This window comes from Portunus trituberculatus, chromosome 32, assembly GCF_017591435.1.
Source record: "Portunus trituberculatus isolate SZX2019 chromosome 32, ASM1759143v1, whole genome shotgun sequence".
NCBI lineage: Eukaryota > Metazoa > Arthropoda > Malacostraca > Decapoda > Portunidae > Portunus > Portunus trituberculatus.
The window spans coordinates 1,168,937-1,188,466 of NC_059286.1; the positions used below are offsets into that span (position 1 = coordinate 1,168,937).

General features: G+C 37.5%; 1 protein-coding gene across 5 annotated transcripts in view; it reads right to left on the reverse strand.

Moving 5' to 3' along the window:
• Positions 1 to 507: 507 nt before the first annotated feature.
• LOC123512014 (dual specificity protein phosphatase 23-like) overlaps positions 508 to 19,530 on the reverse strand; it is an 85,621-nt gene continuing 66,598 nt past the window's right edge. For 2 of the 5 annotated variants that reach the window (XM_045268140.1, XM_045268138.1), the window contains 2 exons: positions 15,810 to 16,008; positions 508 to 814 (listed from right to left, as the gene is read on the reverse strand). In XM_045268140.1, coding sequence (XP_045124075.1) covers positions 607 to 814; positions 15,810 to 15,964 — 363 coding nt within the window. In that variant the 5' untranslated portion in view covers positions 15,965 to 16,008 and the 3' untranslated portion in view covers positions 508 to 606. The remainder of the gene's footprint in view (positions 815 to 15,809; positions 16,009 to 19,530) is intronic. The other 3 variants (XM_045268139.1, XM_045268137.1, XM_045268136.1) reach the window with 2 other exon arrangements.

Consider the following 19,530-nt stretch of genomic DNA (forward strand, 5'->3'; position numbering starts at 1 on the left):
TATGCAACAATACAGTGGGCTCGAACTTAAAGAAACACATAAGGAAACTAGAGAAAGTACAGAGGGCTGCAACGAAAATGGTGCCTGACTTAAGAGATTTGACTTATGAAGACAGACTGAAAAGAATGCAACTTCCAACCCTGGAAAACAGAAGAAAGGGAGACCTGATAGCAATATACAGAGTGATGATTGGCATGGAAAAATGGATAGGGAAGATCTGTGTATGTGGAATGGAAGAATGTCGAGAGGGCATGGGAAAAAACTAAAAATGGCCACTTATAGGAGAGATGTGAAAAAATATAGCTTCCCTCATAGAAGGGTGGAAGCATGGAATAGTTTAGACGTGGAAGTGGTCAACGCAAGGAATATTCATGATTTTAAGAAAAAGCTGGACATTAATAGATATGGAGATGGGACAACACGAGCATAGCTCTTTTCCCGTATGTTACAATTAGGTAAATACAATTAGGTAAATACACACACATTTGTTTGTTCATATAATTTTATGCAGTGGTAAAGTATTTTTATGCCTGCTAGGTACACAATGGTCATATTTTTGAGTGGCCAAATGTACTGTGGAACAGACCTATATCAAAAAATAAAATCTTAGAACTTATCTCCATCTGTATGTTTTCTTAGTACCTTCTTATCCTGCCGAGCTTTATCACAGATATCAAGGAACTGTGTAATCTGCTCCATACTGGGATCCTCAAACTCTTCAACAGGAATCAAGTGGCAGTCCATGATCTTCTTGGCTGACCTGTGAGGCTGTCGCTCCACACTCAGGCTCACTAGAACTCCAACTCCTTCACTCCTAACATGGAAGATAAAGATATGAATGAAAGAAGAAAATAATTAAGAAATGTAGTTTGGTAAGAGCAAATTTAAATTACAATAAAAGTAAAAATATAGAATTAAACTTTAAATATTTACTTTGAAGTCTGAAGTTTACTGTTTTATTGTAACAGACTGATTTAAAGAACAAGTATGGTTTCTATAAAATGGAGGGCAAAATCACTGTCAATAGTGATTATTATTTTATTGAGATTAAGGTAATAATCTTTAAAGAACTCCATAATCATTGCTTTCTGATATGATCCTTTTTTTACAAAAATCAGTCTGTTTACCTGAGGGCTGACTGCAAAACTGAGAAAAGAAATCATAGCTTCCTTCAAAGAACTCCATTTTGAGTATTTCATTGTCATACAAACACTTCCTTCCATTTCTAATGCCACAAATATAGAAGGTTACAACCAAATCCAGTCCTTCTAACAGCTACCCCTTCTATGGTTCAGCTTTTCCCTTGGCTAATTCCTGTGCAGCCTGGTGCAAGATGCATGCATACAGTCTGAATCATGCAGTCCACTGGTCACAAATAGTTCTGAAATCTTAGAGGTCACCACCATATTTCATTCGATCACAGGGAATCACTGCACCAACTTCTCACAACAACTGTGAAAGGACTCAAGCCAAGCCACATGTCAGAAGAGATACACAAAAATAAAGAACACAAATAGACCATGATAATGAGCAACTTCTCTGGTAACTAAATCCCTACCAGATCTAGGGATTAATGGTAAAGACAGGTCAGGTCCTGATAGGGTTTGAGTCAGGTGGAGCTCACAGGTGGGGTTGGCCAATCAAAGAGATCATCCTCTGTCCCTCCCCCTTCTCTTGGTTCAGTTCGCTTGTATTTTTCATTCTGCTTTGTACTGCTGAAGATGAAAGCGGTGGCCTTCGAAACGACCAGAATACTTCAAAATACTTCGTCTATAACTGTGGGTTTACTGACAATAAGTTAAACACTAATTAGATTCATATGCTGCACATTTGGCTTTTGGCAAAATCAACTTTTCGGAAGACCAACTCTGCCCCCTAAACAGTGGTGAGTCAAGAAAAATTAAGAAAGTTAACCACTAGGTGCATACAGAGAATATATCCTCAAGCCCTAAATAAGATGATTATCAGCTAGGACCAGTTGCACTTGACGAATTCAACACTCAGAACACTAGGGACTACAGAGACTGGAAATGGGATATGTGACAGACAGACAGACATATATAACTTAATGACACTGAGGTAGAATTTTACCTCAGTCAATGAGAGACGAACCACTTACAGCCTCCCTTTTTGGGGCTTATGGTAAATTCAGCAATCCTTGCACAAGTCAGACCAATAGAGAGCATGGCTAATCCAAGTTATTCGAAAATCAGATGTATCTGAGGGATTCTTTTTTCCACTTTTTGCATGCCTGTTATCAGTAACAGTTGATATGGTCTGCATAATGCTTTATGTAAATTAGCATGGCATTTATAGCATGCCTGTTACCAGTAACAGTTGAAATGGTCCATGTAATGCATTATGTGAATAAGTAATGCATTCATAGTGTTCATGCACACATACATAATGTATGTGGCATACACACACACACACACACACACATTGAGATGGATGGAAAATTATTTAAGGAGGAGAGAAATAAGGACGGTAGTTAAAGATTTGAAGTCCAAGTGGAGAGCAGTAGAAAGCAGAGTGCTGCAAGGGTCAGTATTGGCACCAATACTTTTTCTCATATATAAACGACATGGCAGAAGGAGTGAACATAAATCTCTTTGCGGACTATGCGAAACTGTGCAGAGTTACAAAGCAAAAGGAGGATTGTGAAATACTGCAGGAAGACCTAAATAAGATCTGGGAATGGAGTAAAAAAGTGGGAAATGGAATTTAATGTGGACAAAAGCCATGTCATGGAAATGGGAAAGAGTGAAAGACGACCCATGGGAATCTATAAGATGGGAGATGGAGTAGAACTGGAGAAAGTAAAAAGGAAAAGGACTTGGGAGTGATGATGGAAGAAAACAATCAACCGGTAAGCCATATAATTTGCTAAGGAATATTGGATTAGCATTTCACTACATGGACAAAGAAATGATGAAAAAATTGATAAGTACTATAATAAGACCCAGATTGGAATATGCAGGAGTAGTGTGGAGCCCACATAAAAAGAAACACATAAGGAAGTTGGAGAGACTATAAAAAATGGAGAGACTAAAGGCTATGGATCTACCAACCCTGGAACAGAGAAGGGAGAGAGGGGATCTGATACAAGTTTATAAATTGATCAACATAATGGATGAAGTGGGAGACACACATAAACAGGCCCTGTAAAACTACACACACACACACACACACACACACACACACACACACACGGGACATCGTCGATGGCGGAGGTGGTCGCTGAGCTCCAGAGCAATCATCTATAATTCTACAGTTACCTAAGAGTAACCAAGGTGGGAAAGGAGCTGGTAATGTTTGTCCCGTCTCCATATAGTCATGTTAACTGTTGATTAGCAAAATAATGTCCAGTGAAGGTAAATATAAACTGTAGCCTGCGTTTGAGCCATCAGCTGGTTTGTTTACGTCTGCGCAACATGGCGGCCGTGAACTCGAAAGAGGAATCAGACTTCACAGGGTTTCAAGGAATAATGGAGAAGAGCACTTATGTGAAGAAAATTCTGGAGTTAGAAGGTAAAATTGAAAACTGTTTGAAAAGTATGAGGGCCTGGAAACGAGTTATGACAATGTAAAAAGAGACTGTGCCGATATGAAGAAGGAAAATGCAGCACTGAAAGAGGAAGTTAAGCTAATTAAAGTGAATTGCGAAAATGTGGAGAATCTCTAGGAAAAGTGATGGAGAAGCAGGCTGAATGGAAAAAAGTCAGGAAGTGGAAAGAAAGGAGGTAAATTACAAAGTTGCAAGTCTGGAAAAGGAAATCAAAGAGTCAGGGAGAAAACTTTGGGCCTTGCTGAAATTATAGATCAACAGATCATAGAAGAGAAGATAGCTGAGAAAGTGGTGAAGGTTATTAAGTCAAATGAGACATTGGTGAGGGAAACTGTAGACAAAAAGAGATGTGTGGTGATATTTGGTGTGGAGGAGGATAAGACACCGAGTAAAATGGAGAGAGAGAAAACATAAAAAGGTGATAAATAATATCATTAATGTGGTGCAAGAGGAGGAAAAGACCTAGTACAAGAAATAGAGGACTTCCATAGAATTGGAAAGTTCACAAGAGAAGGTATGAGGCCAATAAGAATCAAACTTAAGTCACAAAAGGATGTAGATGAATTGGTGGAGAAGTCATGGAGGCTAGCCCAGCAGGAAACAACAAGGAAGATTTGGTTGAGAAGAGATCTCGGTGAAAAGGAAAGAGAAATGTTAAATGAGTTGAGAAAGGAGGCTTTGAAAAAAATGAAGAGAGGACAGAAGAAGAGAAGAAAGAGTTTTTCTGGAGAATCTTGGATATGAGACTGAGGAAGTGGTTCATAACCCAGAAAAGTACAGCAAGAAAGGACTAAAGAAACTTACATATGAGCGAAATGTAATGTATTCCAACATAAATGGAGTGATATCGGGATTTTAGAACTCAACGATTACTTGAGGGACAAGAACCCAGATATTGTGGGTCTTACTGAAACAAAACTGAGAGAGGGAGAAGACCTGATGAAGGTTGGAGAAGGAAATATAACGTTTGGAAAAGAAATAGAGTAGGTAAGATGGGAGGAGGAGTGATGTTGCTGGTTAAAAAGATATAAAGGTGGATCAAGTGAAAAAGGTATGGGAAAGGCAGAAGTGCTAAAGATCAGAGCAGAAACTAATGAAGGAAAAAGAGGCACTACATAGTGGTGTACGTACCACCTAAGACAAATGCATGGTCAGTACAGGAATATGAAGAAATGATAAGTGATACAGGAACATGTCTGGAAGAAATGTTGGGTGGCTGTGAACGAACTATAATGATGGGAGATTTTAATTGTAAAGAGGTGTGTTGGGAGGACTGGTCAATGGAAGGATCAGAGACAACATGGGGAAATACACTATTGACACTGGCAATGGAAAATGTGTTAACTCAGTGGGTCAAAGAAGATACTAGGTTTGGAGGAGAGGGAGCATCGTCAAGACTGGACTTGGTCTTTAGTACAGAGCCAATGGTCATTGAGGAGATGAGGGTGGAGTGCCCTTTAGCAAAGAGTGATCATGCAGTTTTGGAGTTCAAGGTGATAGACGAAGAGAAATCTAGAAGAAATGAAGAATATAAAGTGGGAAGATGGAATTATGCCAAGACAGATTTTGGAAACCTAAAGAAATTCTTTCAAGAGACAAATTGGATGAAATTCAAGAGTGCTAAGGAGCAAATGAAAAGTGGAAGGAATTTATAAAATATACAAAGAAGGTGAGAAAAATTTGTACCAATAAGACAACATAGAGAAGTTGGAAAGCAGGACTGGTTTAACGATAGATGTGAAAAGGCTAGAACAAGAAAAGAGGATGCATGGAAGAGGTGGAGAAGGAAAAGACGGATTAAGCAGTGGGAAAGTTACAAAAGAGCAAGAAATGAATATGTGTTGATTAGAAGAGAAGAAAGAAAGAAACAAGAAAAGGATATAATTGATAAATGTAAAGACCAACCAAGGCTTTTTTACAGACATGTGAACAACAACATCAAAAATAGAGAAAGTATTGAAAGTTTAGAAGTAAATGGAGTATACAGTGAAGATCCCAGGAAATGGCAGAGGCTATGAATGGATGCTTTCGGAAGGTATTCACAAAGGAGACTGCTTTTGACAAACCACTGGTAATGGAACAGAAAGGGATTATGAAGGAGTTTCAAGTAACGGTGGAGGAGATCAAGAACATGATGGGGAGTTTAGAAGTGAGAAAAGCTGTGGGACCTGATGGGGTATCAGGATGGATTTTAAGAGAATGCAGGAGCAATTGGCAGAAAAAGTTTGTGAAGTAATTGATGCCTCATTAAGGGAAGGCGTAGTGCCCCAAGACTGGAAAAGAGCTAACATTGTCCCAATCTATAAATCAGGTAACAAGAGAGACCCATTGAACTATAGACCAGTGTCACTTACAAGTGTGGTAGCTAAGATGTGTGAGAGGGTGGTGAAGACTAGATGGACAGACTTCTTGGAGAAAATGACATACTTTGTGAGTGTCAATTTGGTTTTAGGAAAGGGCGTTCATGCACGACAAACCTGATATGTTACTATTCGAGGGTGATAGATGTAATACAGGAAAGAGATGGTTGGGCTGATGGAATATATCTGGATTTAAAAAAGGCCTTTGATAAGGTACCACACCAGAGACTGATCTGGAAACTTGAAATGGTAGGAGGAGTGCATGGCAGTTTACTAAAATGGATGGAAGACTTTTGGTAGGAAGAGAAATGAGAACAATAATTAAGGACAGACCATCAGAATGGGGATTGGTGGAGAGTGGAGTTCCACAGGGATCAGTGTTGGCACCAGTAATGTTCGCAGTCTACATAAATGACATGGTGGATGGGGTGTCCAGTTATGTGAGCCTATTTGCAGACGATGCAAAATTGTTACGAAAAGTGAGATGTGACAAAGATTGCGAACTACTCCAGGAAGACTTGGACAGAATATGGAAATGGAGCTGTACATGGCAAATGGAGTTCAACACGACAAAATGCAAGAAAATAGAGTTTGGCAAGAGTGAAAGAAGAATCAGGAGTATGTACAAGATAGGAAATGAAGACATAAAACCAGTCATGAAGAAAAGACCTTGGGGTGACAATTACCAATGACCTATCGCCAGAGAGACATATAAACAAAATAATTGGAGAAGTATTGAACTTATTGAGGAACATAAGAGTGGCGTTCAGATATCTAGATGAAGAAATGATGAAGAAAATAATTACTGCAATGATAAGACCGAGGCTTGAATATGCAACAATACAGTGGGCTCCGAACTTAAAGAAACACATAAGGAAACTAGAGAAAGTACAGAGGGCTGCAACGAAAATGGTGCCTGACTTAAGAGATTTGACTTATGAAGACAGACTGAAAAGAATGCAACTTCCAACCCTGGAAAACAGAAGAGAAAGGGGAGACCTGATAGCAATATACAGAGTGATGATTGGCATGGAAAAATGGATAGGGAAGATCTGTGTATGTGGAATGGAAGAATGTCGAGAGGGCATGGGAAAAACTAAAATGGCCACTTATAGGAGAGATGTGAAAAATATAGCTTCCTCATAGAAGGGTGGAAGCATGGAATAGTTTAGACGTGGAAGTGGTCAACGCAAGGAATATTCATGATTTTAAGAAAAAGCTGGACATTAATAGATATGGAGACGGGACAACACGAGCATAGCTCTTTTCCGTATGTTACAATTAGGTAAATACAATTAGGTAACACACACACACACACACACACACACAGGAAGGACGACACAGAGGAAGCTCCCGAGAATCAGCTGATCTTCACTACCTTTGTTTGGGTTTACAGTGGCCTGGGCGATAAGTGTGGACTCATTTTTTTTTTCATGAATACAGTGTTAAATAATAATGAGTGAGAAAGATATTCCATCTAAATGCAGGTATGTGACAAGGAAAGAATGAAAGCTGATGATGACAATGTTGGTGAGGGAGGAGGAGAATTTGAAGGCTTTGATACGGCGCAAACTTCACTATTTGATAGAGTCTTAACTATCGAACGAAATTAGATAAATTGATAAAGGAGAGTATGGGAATGAAAGAGAATGAAGAACAGGATAAAGAGCTCCAGAAATTGAAAGAAAGGATAAAAGAGTGGAAGAAAACGAAACTAGGCTAAGAACCGAAAATGAAGAATTAAAAGTCCAAATAGCGAACTATAAGAAATTGATGGAAGAAGGACTCGGTAAAGCCGAGAAAGAAAAAGAAAAGCTAAAAGATCTAGTTAACAAAGAAGAAGAAAGAGTACAAGACGTGATTAAAAAGAAGTACAAGCATGGAGAATCCAAGATAAGAAAGACAAGGAATCATTTCAAGAAGTATTTCAAGAACAGTTAAAAGAAAGAGATGAAAATATGACAAGCAAAATGATAGGAGTCCTCAAGAAAAAGAAAATTTAGTAAGAGAAATTATGGAAAAAAGAAGAGTGTAATTATTTTTGGACTGAAAGAAAAAATGTTAAATATAGACCAAGAAGGAAAAAGACGAAATGAAATCAGTAAAAGACCTACTAAAACATCTGAATGACGAGGATAGACAGAACTTAGAAGAGGAAGTAGAAGAAATCCATAGAATGGGACCATATCAAGAAGGAACAGTGAGACCAATTAAGATATTACTAAAATCACAAGCAGCAGCAGAAGAAGTACTATATAGAAAACGAAACTCAGAGAAACAGAAGGTTGCAAAGATATATATATAAAGAAAAATAGAAACGAGGAGGAAAGGAAGAGACACAATGAACTGGTGGCAGAAGCAAGAGAAAAAATAATGAAAGGTCAGAGGAGGAGAAGAAGGCATTTTTTGGAGAATTATAGGAGACAGGATAAGGAAATGGTATATAAAAGAGAAAGAAGAGAAAAGAATGGAGCAAGTTTAACTAAAAATGATAAGAACAAGAGATTAAAATGATGTATACAAACATAGATGGGATTTTATCTAGTAAATTAGAATTAAGAGATTACATAAAGAAAGAAGAACCAGATATTGTATGCCTGGTGGAAACAAAGTTAAATGAGGCAATAAAATAGACATAGATAAAAGGTATAATATATGGAGGAGAGACAGAGTGGGTAAAGGAGGAGGAGGAGTCATGATGATGTTAAGGAAGGAGATAGTGGTAAATCAAGTGGAGTTTGGGGAAGGAAAATCAGAAATACTGTATGTTAAGATGCATATTAACAAAAAGGAGTTAACAATCATTGGAACATATGTGCCACCAAAACAAACTCATGGACTAACCAAGAATATAGAGACATGATAGATGACACAATAAGGAGTCTTACAAGAATCATTAAGGAAAGGAGAAAAGTGATATTGATAGGAGATTTCAACTGTAAGGAGGTAGACTGGGAAAATTATGAAAGTGGTATGGGGGAAGATGCCTGGGGAGATAGATTCCTGAACCTAATGATAGATAATTTGATGGTCCAAAGAGTAAAGGAAAACACAAGATTCAGAGGAAACGATGAGCCGGCAAGATTAGACCTAGTTTTTACAAGGGATATACCAATTAACGATGATATAAGATACAAGTGCCCATTGGGAAAGAGTGACCATGTAATATTAGAGATGGATATAGAAGAAGGAAAGGAAGATAGAGATGAATCATACAAAGGAGACCGATTAAATTACAGAAAGGCTGATATTGAGAATCTCAAGAACTATTTTAAAACGTAAACTGGGAGGAGATGGAAAACTCATTAACGGTTCAAGAGAAATATAACTTATTTTTGGAAATATACAAAACTGGGGTCAGGGAATATGTTCCGAAATATAGACCTAAAGAAGAAGGAAAGAAAGATTGGTTTAATGCAAGATGTGCTAGGGCAAAGGAGAAACGAGATGGAGCATGGAAAAGGTGGAGAAGAAACAGAAATCCAGAAAATAAGGAAAACTTCAAAACAGCAAGAAATGAATATGCTAAGGTGAGAAAGGAAGAAGAAAAGAACTATGAAAAGGACATTGTCGAAAAATGTAAGGAACAACCAAAATTGTTCTACAGATTCATAAATGGAAAAATAAGACAAAAAGAAACAATAGAAAGGTTAAAAGGAGAAACGGAATGGTGGAAGACCCAAAAGTATGGCAGAACTGTTAAATAGTAAATTTCATGAGGTCTTTACTAAGGAATCCAAATTTGAAAGACCACAGGGTAATAGAGAGACTGTCTATATGAAAGAGATTAAAGTAACCAAGCTTGAAATAAAAAGTTGATGACGGAATTGGATGAGGAAAAGGCAATGGGACCGGATGAAGTCTCAGGCAGAATACTGAAAGAATGTAGGGAAGAACTAGCAAGTCCAATATACAACATCATAAAATGCTCAATAGAAAATGGAACAGTGCCAGTGGAGTGGAAAAGAGCTGAGGTGGTTCCCATATATAAGAGCGGAAGGAAGGAAGAACCTTTAAATTACAGACCGGTATCACTAACTAGTGTAATATGCAAGATGTGTGAAAAGTAATAAAGAAGCAATGGATCGAGTTTCTTGAAGACAACAAAATATTATCAAATAGCCAATTTGGTTTTAGAAAAGGTCGGTCATGTGTGACAAATTTATTGAGTTTCTACTCTAGAATAGTTGATAAAGTACAAGAGAGAGAGGATGGGTTGACTGTATTTATTTAGATCTAAAAAGGCTTTTGATAAAGTGCCACATGAAAGATTACTATGGAAGTTAGAGGAGAAGGGTGGCTTAAAAGGAAGCACATTGAGATGGATGAAGAATTACTTAAGGGGAGAGAAATAAGGACGATAGTTAAAGATATGAAGTCCAAGTGGAGAACAGTAGACAGCGGAGTGCCACAGGGTCAGTATTGGCACCAATACTTTTTCTCGTATATATAAATGACATGCCAGAGGGAGTGAACAGCTACATAAATCTGTTTATGGACGATGCGAAACTGTGCAGAGTCATTAAACAAAAGAGGATTGTGAAATACTACAGGAAGACTTAAACAAGATCTGGAAATGGAGCAAAAATGGGAGATGGAATTCAATGTGGACAAAAGCCATGTCATGGAAATGGGAAAAGTGAAAGACGACCAGTGGGAATCTATAAGATGGGAGATGGAGTAGAACTAGAAAAGTAAAAAGGAAAAGGACTTGGGAGTGACAATGGAAGAAAATAATCAACCGGTTAGCCATATTGATAGAATTTTCAGAGAGACGATAATTTGCTAAGGAATATTGGAGTAGCATTTCACTATATGGACAAGGAAATGATGAAGAAATTGATAAGTACTAAAATAAGACCTAGATTGGAATATGCAGGAGTTGTGTGGACTACATAAAAAGAAACACATAAGAAAATTAGAGAGACTACAAAAATGGCTACAAGAATGGTTCCAGAATTTAAAGGGATGGCATATGAGGAGAGACTAAAGGCAATGGATCTACCAACCTTGGAGCAGAGAAGAGAGAGAGGATCTGATACAAGTTTATAAATTGATTAACGGAATGGATGAAGTGGATAATGAGAAACTGATCCTGAGAGAAGAATATGACTTTAGAAGCACAAGATCGCATAGTAAGAAACTAAGGAAGGGACGATGTCTGAGAGATGTTAAAAATTTAGTTTCCGCAAAGATGTGTTGAGACTTGGAACAGTTTGAGTGAGGAAGTGGTATCAGCAAAGAGTGTACATAGTTTTAAAGAAAAATTGGATAAGTGTAGATATGGAGACGGGACCACACGAGCATAAAGCCCAGGCCCTGTAAAACTACAACTAGGTAAATACAACTAGGTGAAGGTTTCGACACGCTAATACTTCACTACTTAAGAGAGTGTTGACTGTTGAATGTAAACTAGATAAATTGATAAAGGAGAATATGGAAATGAAAGAGAATGAAGAACAGGAAAAGAATGATAGGAGTCCTCAAGACAAAAGAAAATCTAGTTAGAGAAATTGCAGAATAAAAGAAGTGTAATCGTATTTGAAATAAAAGAAAAAAGTATAAAATATAGACCAAGAAGAAAAAAAGAAGAAATGAAATCAGTCAAAGACCTACTAAAAAATCTAAACGACGAAGATAGGCAGAACTTAGAGGAGGAAGTAGAAGAAATAAACAGAATGGGACCATATCAAGAAGGAAAAACGAGACCAATTAAAATACTACTAAAATAACAAGCAGCAACAGAAGAAATATTATATAGAACAACAAAACTTAGAGAAATATTATATAAAGAAGAATAGAAATGAGGAAGAAAGGAAGAGATACAAATTAACTGGCAGTAGCAGTAGGAGAAAAAAATAATGAAAGGTCAGAAGAGGGAAAAAAAAGGCATTTTATTGGAGAATTTCACTTCACAATCTTTAAAACTGACGTCACCACGGCATTCAATGAGATACTCGCGGCACCAGCCCCGCTTCAATCTGCTGCTAGTCCTCACTCAGTCTAGACCTCAGCCCTCTGCTGCTTCTTCCTGTCTCGACGAGTGGCCTTGCTCCCCGGTCTGCTTCTCGTTCTTCTTTGTTACGCTGATGGTGTCTACACTTTGTGCCTTGTGACTGGCTGCTGACCTACGATGTTGCCTGTCTACTGGTTACAGCTTGTTCCTGATATGGTGATGGCATGGCAGAAGTAATGGGAGTAACAATCAAAACAGAGGAATTGAAAAAGAGAAAAACATAGTTACATATGTGCCACCTAAGACAAATACAGGTAACCCCCGCTTAACGAACAGGTAACATTCCTAAAAAAACGTTCGTTGCATGAATTTTTCATTAAGTGAACCAATTATAACAAGTTTGACCCCTGACTTGAACTTCCATTGAGAGTAAACAAAGTGAGAGTGAATCATAGTACAGTAAAAGGTTTAATGAAAGAAAAATTATGAAGTTAAACATTTAAGCAGTTTAATTTGACTAAATCATTATAATACACACTAATGTATGTAGGTAAGTAACTTTATAATGTTGATGATCTTAAATTTATGAAGGGAGGGAGAGTGGAGTGGAAAAGACGCTAGCCAGCAACCTGTGGAATGTAAACAAAGGATGCATCATTGTACCGTATACAAAACTTATGTACCACATTTCCATTTTATTCATTGCAGAGTCACGAGTTCGGGTGGTTCTTTTAGCTTCCAAGGAAGATATGGTCTCACCAGCATTCTTAATAGAGTCTGCTGACTTGAAAATAGTAGAGACACTAGATGGAGTCAAGCCATGGTGGCGAGCAATGCTATTAGTTTTCTCGCCTTTATCATGTCTGTGAATAATATCCAGCTTCACTTTGAGAGTAAGAGACTTCCTGGTCTTCTTAGCAATGCTAGGTGACATTGCAGGGCTGGTTGCAGGGCGTTTTGGTGGCCTATTGAGCAAGGGAAGATGAGCTGCTGCTGGACGCTGTTATTGTTTTGAACTAAGACCAGGGAAGGGTAGGGGTGTGAGTGGTGCGCATTTTGTCCATGAGAGGTGCTGGTGTATTCAAAAGCCTGTCAGCTTGCGTGATACGGCAGGGTTTTCAAACTTCAAAAAAATTACCTTGATAAAAATTTTTTAAAGTGAGTTTGGTGTTTGTTATGCAAGCAGATGGTAGTAAAATGAAACATTTGTTGTAGCGAAATTTTGTTGTGTGAAGGTTCATTAATCGGGGGTTGCCTGTACATGGGGAACCGAGGAACATAACAATATACAAAGAGAGGTGATTAAGTGCTTAGATAATATAAGAAGAGATGGAAGTAATGAATAATGCTGGACAATGGAGCGAGGAGGTGTTACAGTTGACTATGGTAAATACAATGGATCAGTGGGAGGAGGAGTCAACAAGGTACAAGGGGGAAGAAGAATCATTGTTGCTTGACCTAGTACTCACAAAGAAGCCAAAGCCCCCTCCCAGCATACAATACCTTAGTCCAATGGGAAGAAGTGATCATGAGACATTAGAGCTAAAAATACATGAGGAGGATGGGATAAGTTACAGATATGACCACAAAAAACAGATATTAAATTATGCAAGAGCAGATTTTGAAAAATTAAGAAAAAATTTTGCCGATATTGAATGAAGAAACATCATGTATGGAAGGACAATACAAGGGAAATATGAAATATTCATACAGAAATATAATGAAGAAGTAAAGAAATATATACCTTTTTATAGAGTTAAGAAAAATATACACGCCTAGTACAATGCTAGATGCACAGAAGTTAAAACGGCAAAAGGTACAGTTTAGCAGAAACTCATAAAACAGAGAAATAACAATAACAGACAGCAGTATAAGGAAGTGAGAAATGAATATATTAGAGTAAAGAGGGAGGAAGAAAGAAACTTTGAGAAAGATGTGGTGCATAAAAGTGATTAACCCAAGCTTTTCTACAAATTTATAAATGGTAAGATGAAGAATAAAGAAACAATCGAAAAATTATTAAAAGGAGGGAAGGCATACCAAACAGAAGGAAATGTATGAAATAATAAATGCAAGTTTCAAAACTGTTCACTGTAGAAGAGGATTTTACAAAACCAAATAGGACATTGCATTGCTAGGGATTACAGGAAATCACAGTGCACAAAGAGGATATTAGAGAATTATTAGATAATTTGGATGTCAGAAAAGCAATGGGGCTGGATGGTGTATCAGGCTGGGTGCTAAAAGGATGTAAAGAGCAACTGTTGGATCCAGTTTGGGAAATAATTACAAGTTCACTAAATAAAGGGAAAGATCCACTATAATGGAAGACACAACATAATACCGATATTTAAAGGAGGAAAGGCAACTGAGCCATTAAATTACAGACTGGTGTCACTTACAAGTGTTATGAGGAAATTGTGTGAAATGGTTATCAAAGAAAAATGGGCTTAACATCTGGAAGAACAAGAATTTATATTGAACAGAAAATTTGGGTTTAGGACAGGACGGTCATGTGTCGAACTTATTAAGCTTCTACTCGAGAGTAAAAGAAAAACTGGAGAGCAGAGAAGGATGGTTGGAAACAGTATTCCGGGGCATAAAAAAGGCTTTTAATAATCCCTCATGGAAGACTACTTTGGAAACCAGAGAACATAGGAGGAATGTGAGGAACTTAATTACAATGAACAAGGAATTATTTGAAGGACAGGGAGATGAGGACTGTGATCAGAGGTACATACTCATCTTGGGGCAAAGTAACAAGGGGAGTGCCAAAAGATTCCGAGTTAGCCTCCATTATGTTTCAGATTTATGTAAACGACATTCACATTGGGGTGAATAGTTATATTAATTTATTTGCTGATGATGCAAAGCTGCTAAGAGTAATCAAAACCAAGGAAAACTGTTTGCTGTTACAGGAAGATATAAACAAAATCTATGAGTGGAGTAAGAAATGGAAATTGGAGTTCAATGCCAAGAAATGTCATGTACTGGAACTAGGAAAGAGCAAGAAAAGACTGGTATGGAACTGTCTGATGGGAGAACAAACAATGAAAACTAAATAAGAAAAAGACCTGGGAGTGATTATACAGGAAAAAAATCTGAATTCCAAAAAACACATAAACAAGATATTTGGATTATCATATAAAATGTTGACTATATAAGAGTGGCATTTTAATTCATGGACAAAAGATATAATGAAAAAAATTATCACAAGCACGATATGTCCAAAGCTGGAATATGCAGCTGTGGTGTGGTCTCTGAGCTCTAAAAGAGATGTAAGAAGATTAGAATGAATACAGAAGATTGCTACAAAGATGGTGCTGGAACTAAAGGACCTAACATATGAAGAACGGCTGAAGGAAATGATACTGCCAACCTTACATGATAGAAGAGAATGAGGAGACCTAATAACAATGTACAAGATAGTCAATGGCATTGAAAAGATAGACAAGGAAGATGTGGTGCTGGTGACAGAAGAAGATAGAAAGACAAGAGGACATGTAAAGAAGATCAGGATGAGGCAGTGTGTGAAGGATATTGGAAAATAGTTTTTCACATAGAATGGTAGATAAGTGAAATGCATTGAGTAATTAAGTTGTTAAAGCACATAATGTGCATAGCTTTAAAGAAATATTGGAGACATGGAGACAGGACACTATGAGCCCCACTCAAACCCTGTACAATACAATTAGGTAAGTACAACTAGGTAAATAAACACATGTTTTTCTCTTTGTTTATCTGGTCAGATCCTAAACTGACACATATGACCTCTATGGCTCTACCCAATGCACATTTTATCCCTTTAGTATTATGGTATTTTATGAATGTGCCCCAGAAAATACATACATTTGTATAACATCCTGAAATTCATGCAAAATCTTTTTTAAATTTTTGGAATGAGTAGCACATTAAACTGCATTACCTGAGATAATCAATATTGGCTTGAGTCTCTGGCCAAGCTGAGCCACAGATTTCCCCAGGCACTATCCAGGAGAAGTTCCATGGAGGGCATACATATTCAGATTCCTCCTCCTGCACTCTTTTTCTGCAACTATGATCCTTTCTGCTGGTCATCATGAACCAAAGATCAGGTCAGCTTGAACTGCAAACTGCAATTATACCTGTAAAATTAATGTAAACATCAACAAGTTTTTGTTACTTTTTTTTGTGAGAGAGAGAGAGAGAGAGAGAGAGAGAGAGAGAGAGAGAGAGAGAGAGAGAGAGAGAGAGAGAAGCTATCAAAAAGTCACAACTCTTTCAGATAAAGTGTGATTAAAAGATGGTATCAAGACTGTTGTGAGACTAAATCTACAGTACACTAAAATGTTGCTGTATTTTACCAACATAGTAGTTGTGTTTACATAGCCATAATTACAGGAAAGGAGGTAACATTGTGCTGCCCTGTCTCCTTGTCTACTTTTGTCCAAAATATTCTCAAAATCATGGATGATTTTTGCACAGACCATTTCCTCTTCCAGTCTATTCTATACTTCAATACCACTTCTTGGGAAGCTATATTTCTTCACATCTCACCAGAAAGTGGTTATCATCATTCTCTTACCGTATCCTCTAATTTCTCTATCATTCCACACAAACAGATCTTTTCTGTCTAACTTCTCCATTTTGATTGTCATCCTGTATAGATCTCTCATTCTTCTTTTTCTTGTTTTGAAAACTTAATTTAATTTAGTCTCTCATATGCAGAGCTATTAGTTCTTGCACAATTTTTATTACTACTATTTATAGTCCTTTGATCTTTTTAATTATTCTTCTCATGGGATGACCAGACCACTGCAGCATATTCCAACCTTGTTCATATCATTATAATTACAATGAGTTGTGTCCTCAGTATGGGCTATCTAGTCAGAGTTGAAAATGAAGACCACAGAGAAACCTCCACTACTCTGACATCAATGTCCAGCAACTGTATAAATATCAACATATATATAACTGAGAATAAAGTCACAATGACTCCAGCACTTTTAGATCAGTGTCCACAGATCATTTGCAACATGATCCTGCTTGGATAATTTAAAGCATCGAGTTGTAGTAGAAGTTCAGTTACAGTTACAGGGATTCACAGGAAAGAGTATGAAGTTGTGGCACTGAACTTTAAGCACAAGGTAAGAAGGACCTTAAATGCACTAGTAGTAGATCAGTTGCCCAATAATAAAAGTCCTTTGTGTCTAGCAGGAGTACATGATTGGTTGGTGAACAAAGGTTATTAAACTAGCAGACCCCAAGATAAAAGGTAAAAGGGAAATAAGCTTGCTGAGAGGTACTGACCATTATTATGACATAGTCCATGCAGGATATGTGTGGGAAAAAGGAATAATATTTACCCACAATAAGTGATTATGTCTTAAGTGGTCAATTTAATGCACCTCATGATGGAACCAATGTGGAGTACCTAACTAACCTTAAAACAACAACACACCTAATAGGGGTGCAGCTCAATAAAGAAGAGGTGGTGAAGCATCCCCAGAGATTAAAGATTTAAATGCTCTCTGAGAGTTAGATCCTGTAGGTATAGCATTTGAAATAGGAAATAAATACTAAGAGGTGTTACATAACTTTGAGGATAGAGTAAAATACTCCTCAAAAGAAAACAGGTATACAGTAAATTCACCTTGCAATGAAAACAAAACAAAAAAAAAAGATCATGTGTTGCCTACTAATTTTAAGTAAGCTTTAGGGTGCATGTGGGGGTTGCAAAGGAAATTTATAAAGGATCTTGGCTATTGTTTTCAATATTCAAAGGTTATTCAGGATCAGGGATTCATAGAGAAGGTTCAGTCACCAGTACAGAAATATGTAATAACCCAGGGCATTATTTACTTCATAAAGGAATTAAGATGGAGATTACAATTACCCCTGTAGGAATTGTGTATGATTACTCTGCAAAGGCCAGTGAATGAGAGCTTAGCTTAAATGATTGTCTATTCACAGGACTTACTTTAGTAACAAACTTGACTGAAATCTTGTTAAGATTCCAGTTGCATAAATACACCTGCATTAGTGACATTGAAAAAGCATACTTAATGGTAAAGTTAAATGAAGATCAGGATAGTATAAGATTCTTGTGGCTGAAGGACCCCTTGGATCCTAACAGGTTCAAAATAGTTTTGTTTGGAGCCACTTGTTCTCAATTTCTACTTAATGCAACCATCAAGAGACATCTGGAGAATGTTAAAGATCAACATGAAAACATCAAAAATTTGCTGAGTGGTTTGTATATTGATAATTTGCAAGAGACCGGTGAAAAGAAACAAGAAATAAGAGAACAGTATAATTTAGCTATCAATACCTTCTCTGAAGCTCACTTGTACCCAAGAGAGTGGGTCTCTACCTATGAATCTCTACAAAACGAACTTAGAGCAAAGGGTATGATGCTTGGAGTTTACTGGGATCAGTTATCCTTGCAAAGTAAAGATAGAAGTAATGCAGTGATCACCAAAAGGAAGGCGTTGAGTGTACATAGAAAATCCTAAATCGTGAATAGATTTTTAGGGCAGAGGATAGTGAAAAGCTGACAGATATTCATATAACTAAGGAAATGGTAGAACAGAAGATAGATAAACTAAAGAAATTCAAATCACCAGGACCGGATGAAATATACCTAAGGGTACTTAAAGAGTGCAAGAAGCTCATCAGTGAGTCATTAGCAGTGCTTTTTTAGAATGTCACGGGAGTCAGGTGAGTTACTAATAATGTAAAGAGAAGCTAATGTGGTACCAATTTTTAAGAAGGGAGATAAAACCCTAACTTCTAATTACAGGTCTGTCAGCTTAACTCCAATTGTGGGTAAGTTAATGGAATCAATGATAATGAAAAACATTAGGGAACACCTAGACAAACACAGCTTGATAAATCAGTTGCAACATGGCTTTACGAAGGGGAAGTTGTGCCTTATAAACTTGTTGAGTTTTTACAGTAGTCAACCCTTGGCTATCGCGACCAGCTATCGCATTTTATTGCTATCACGCACCCATGAAAAGCTGTTAAAATTTCATTATTGCGACCTCAGATGCCTGCTATCGTGCACCCAGCCATGACGTCATGGGATATCTGAGCGTTCATTGGCCAAAACCGCCTTCCCGCCAAGATGAAACACAGTCTCTGAGTGCGCGTCCTCCCCACTAGACAGTGATAACCAGATTCTACCATTTTTTGTGCCCACCAACCCTCCACGCCATCCTCCTACCATCGCCAAACGTAACCAATGAGACAAGACAGAACCCTAGCTGTGAAATGTTGTTTATGAATTTATTGAATTTAATTGGTACCAATCGATTATACAGTAATGAAAAAAAAAGGTAAAAATGAGGGATATTAGGAGTAAAATTTGTGGTTGCGGCACCAATAACAATTTTCACCATTAGTTGTTCAATTCAGCTATCTCGTTTTCGGCTATGGCGCGGCTATTTCGGCCCCAATTGGATGCGATAGCCGAAAGTTAAGTGTATGGTTTAATGAAGCAGCAGATGATGGTGGTAATTATGACATTCTATGCTTTGATTTCAGTAAAACCTTTGACAAGGTACCTCACCAGAGGCTCTTAAAAAAGTTAAAGCACATGATATAGATGGTAGAATATTAGGCTGCATTAAAGTGTGGTTAAGTGATAGGCAACAGAAGAGGGT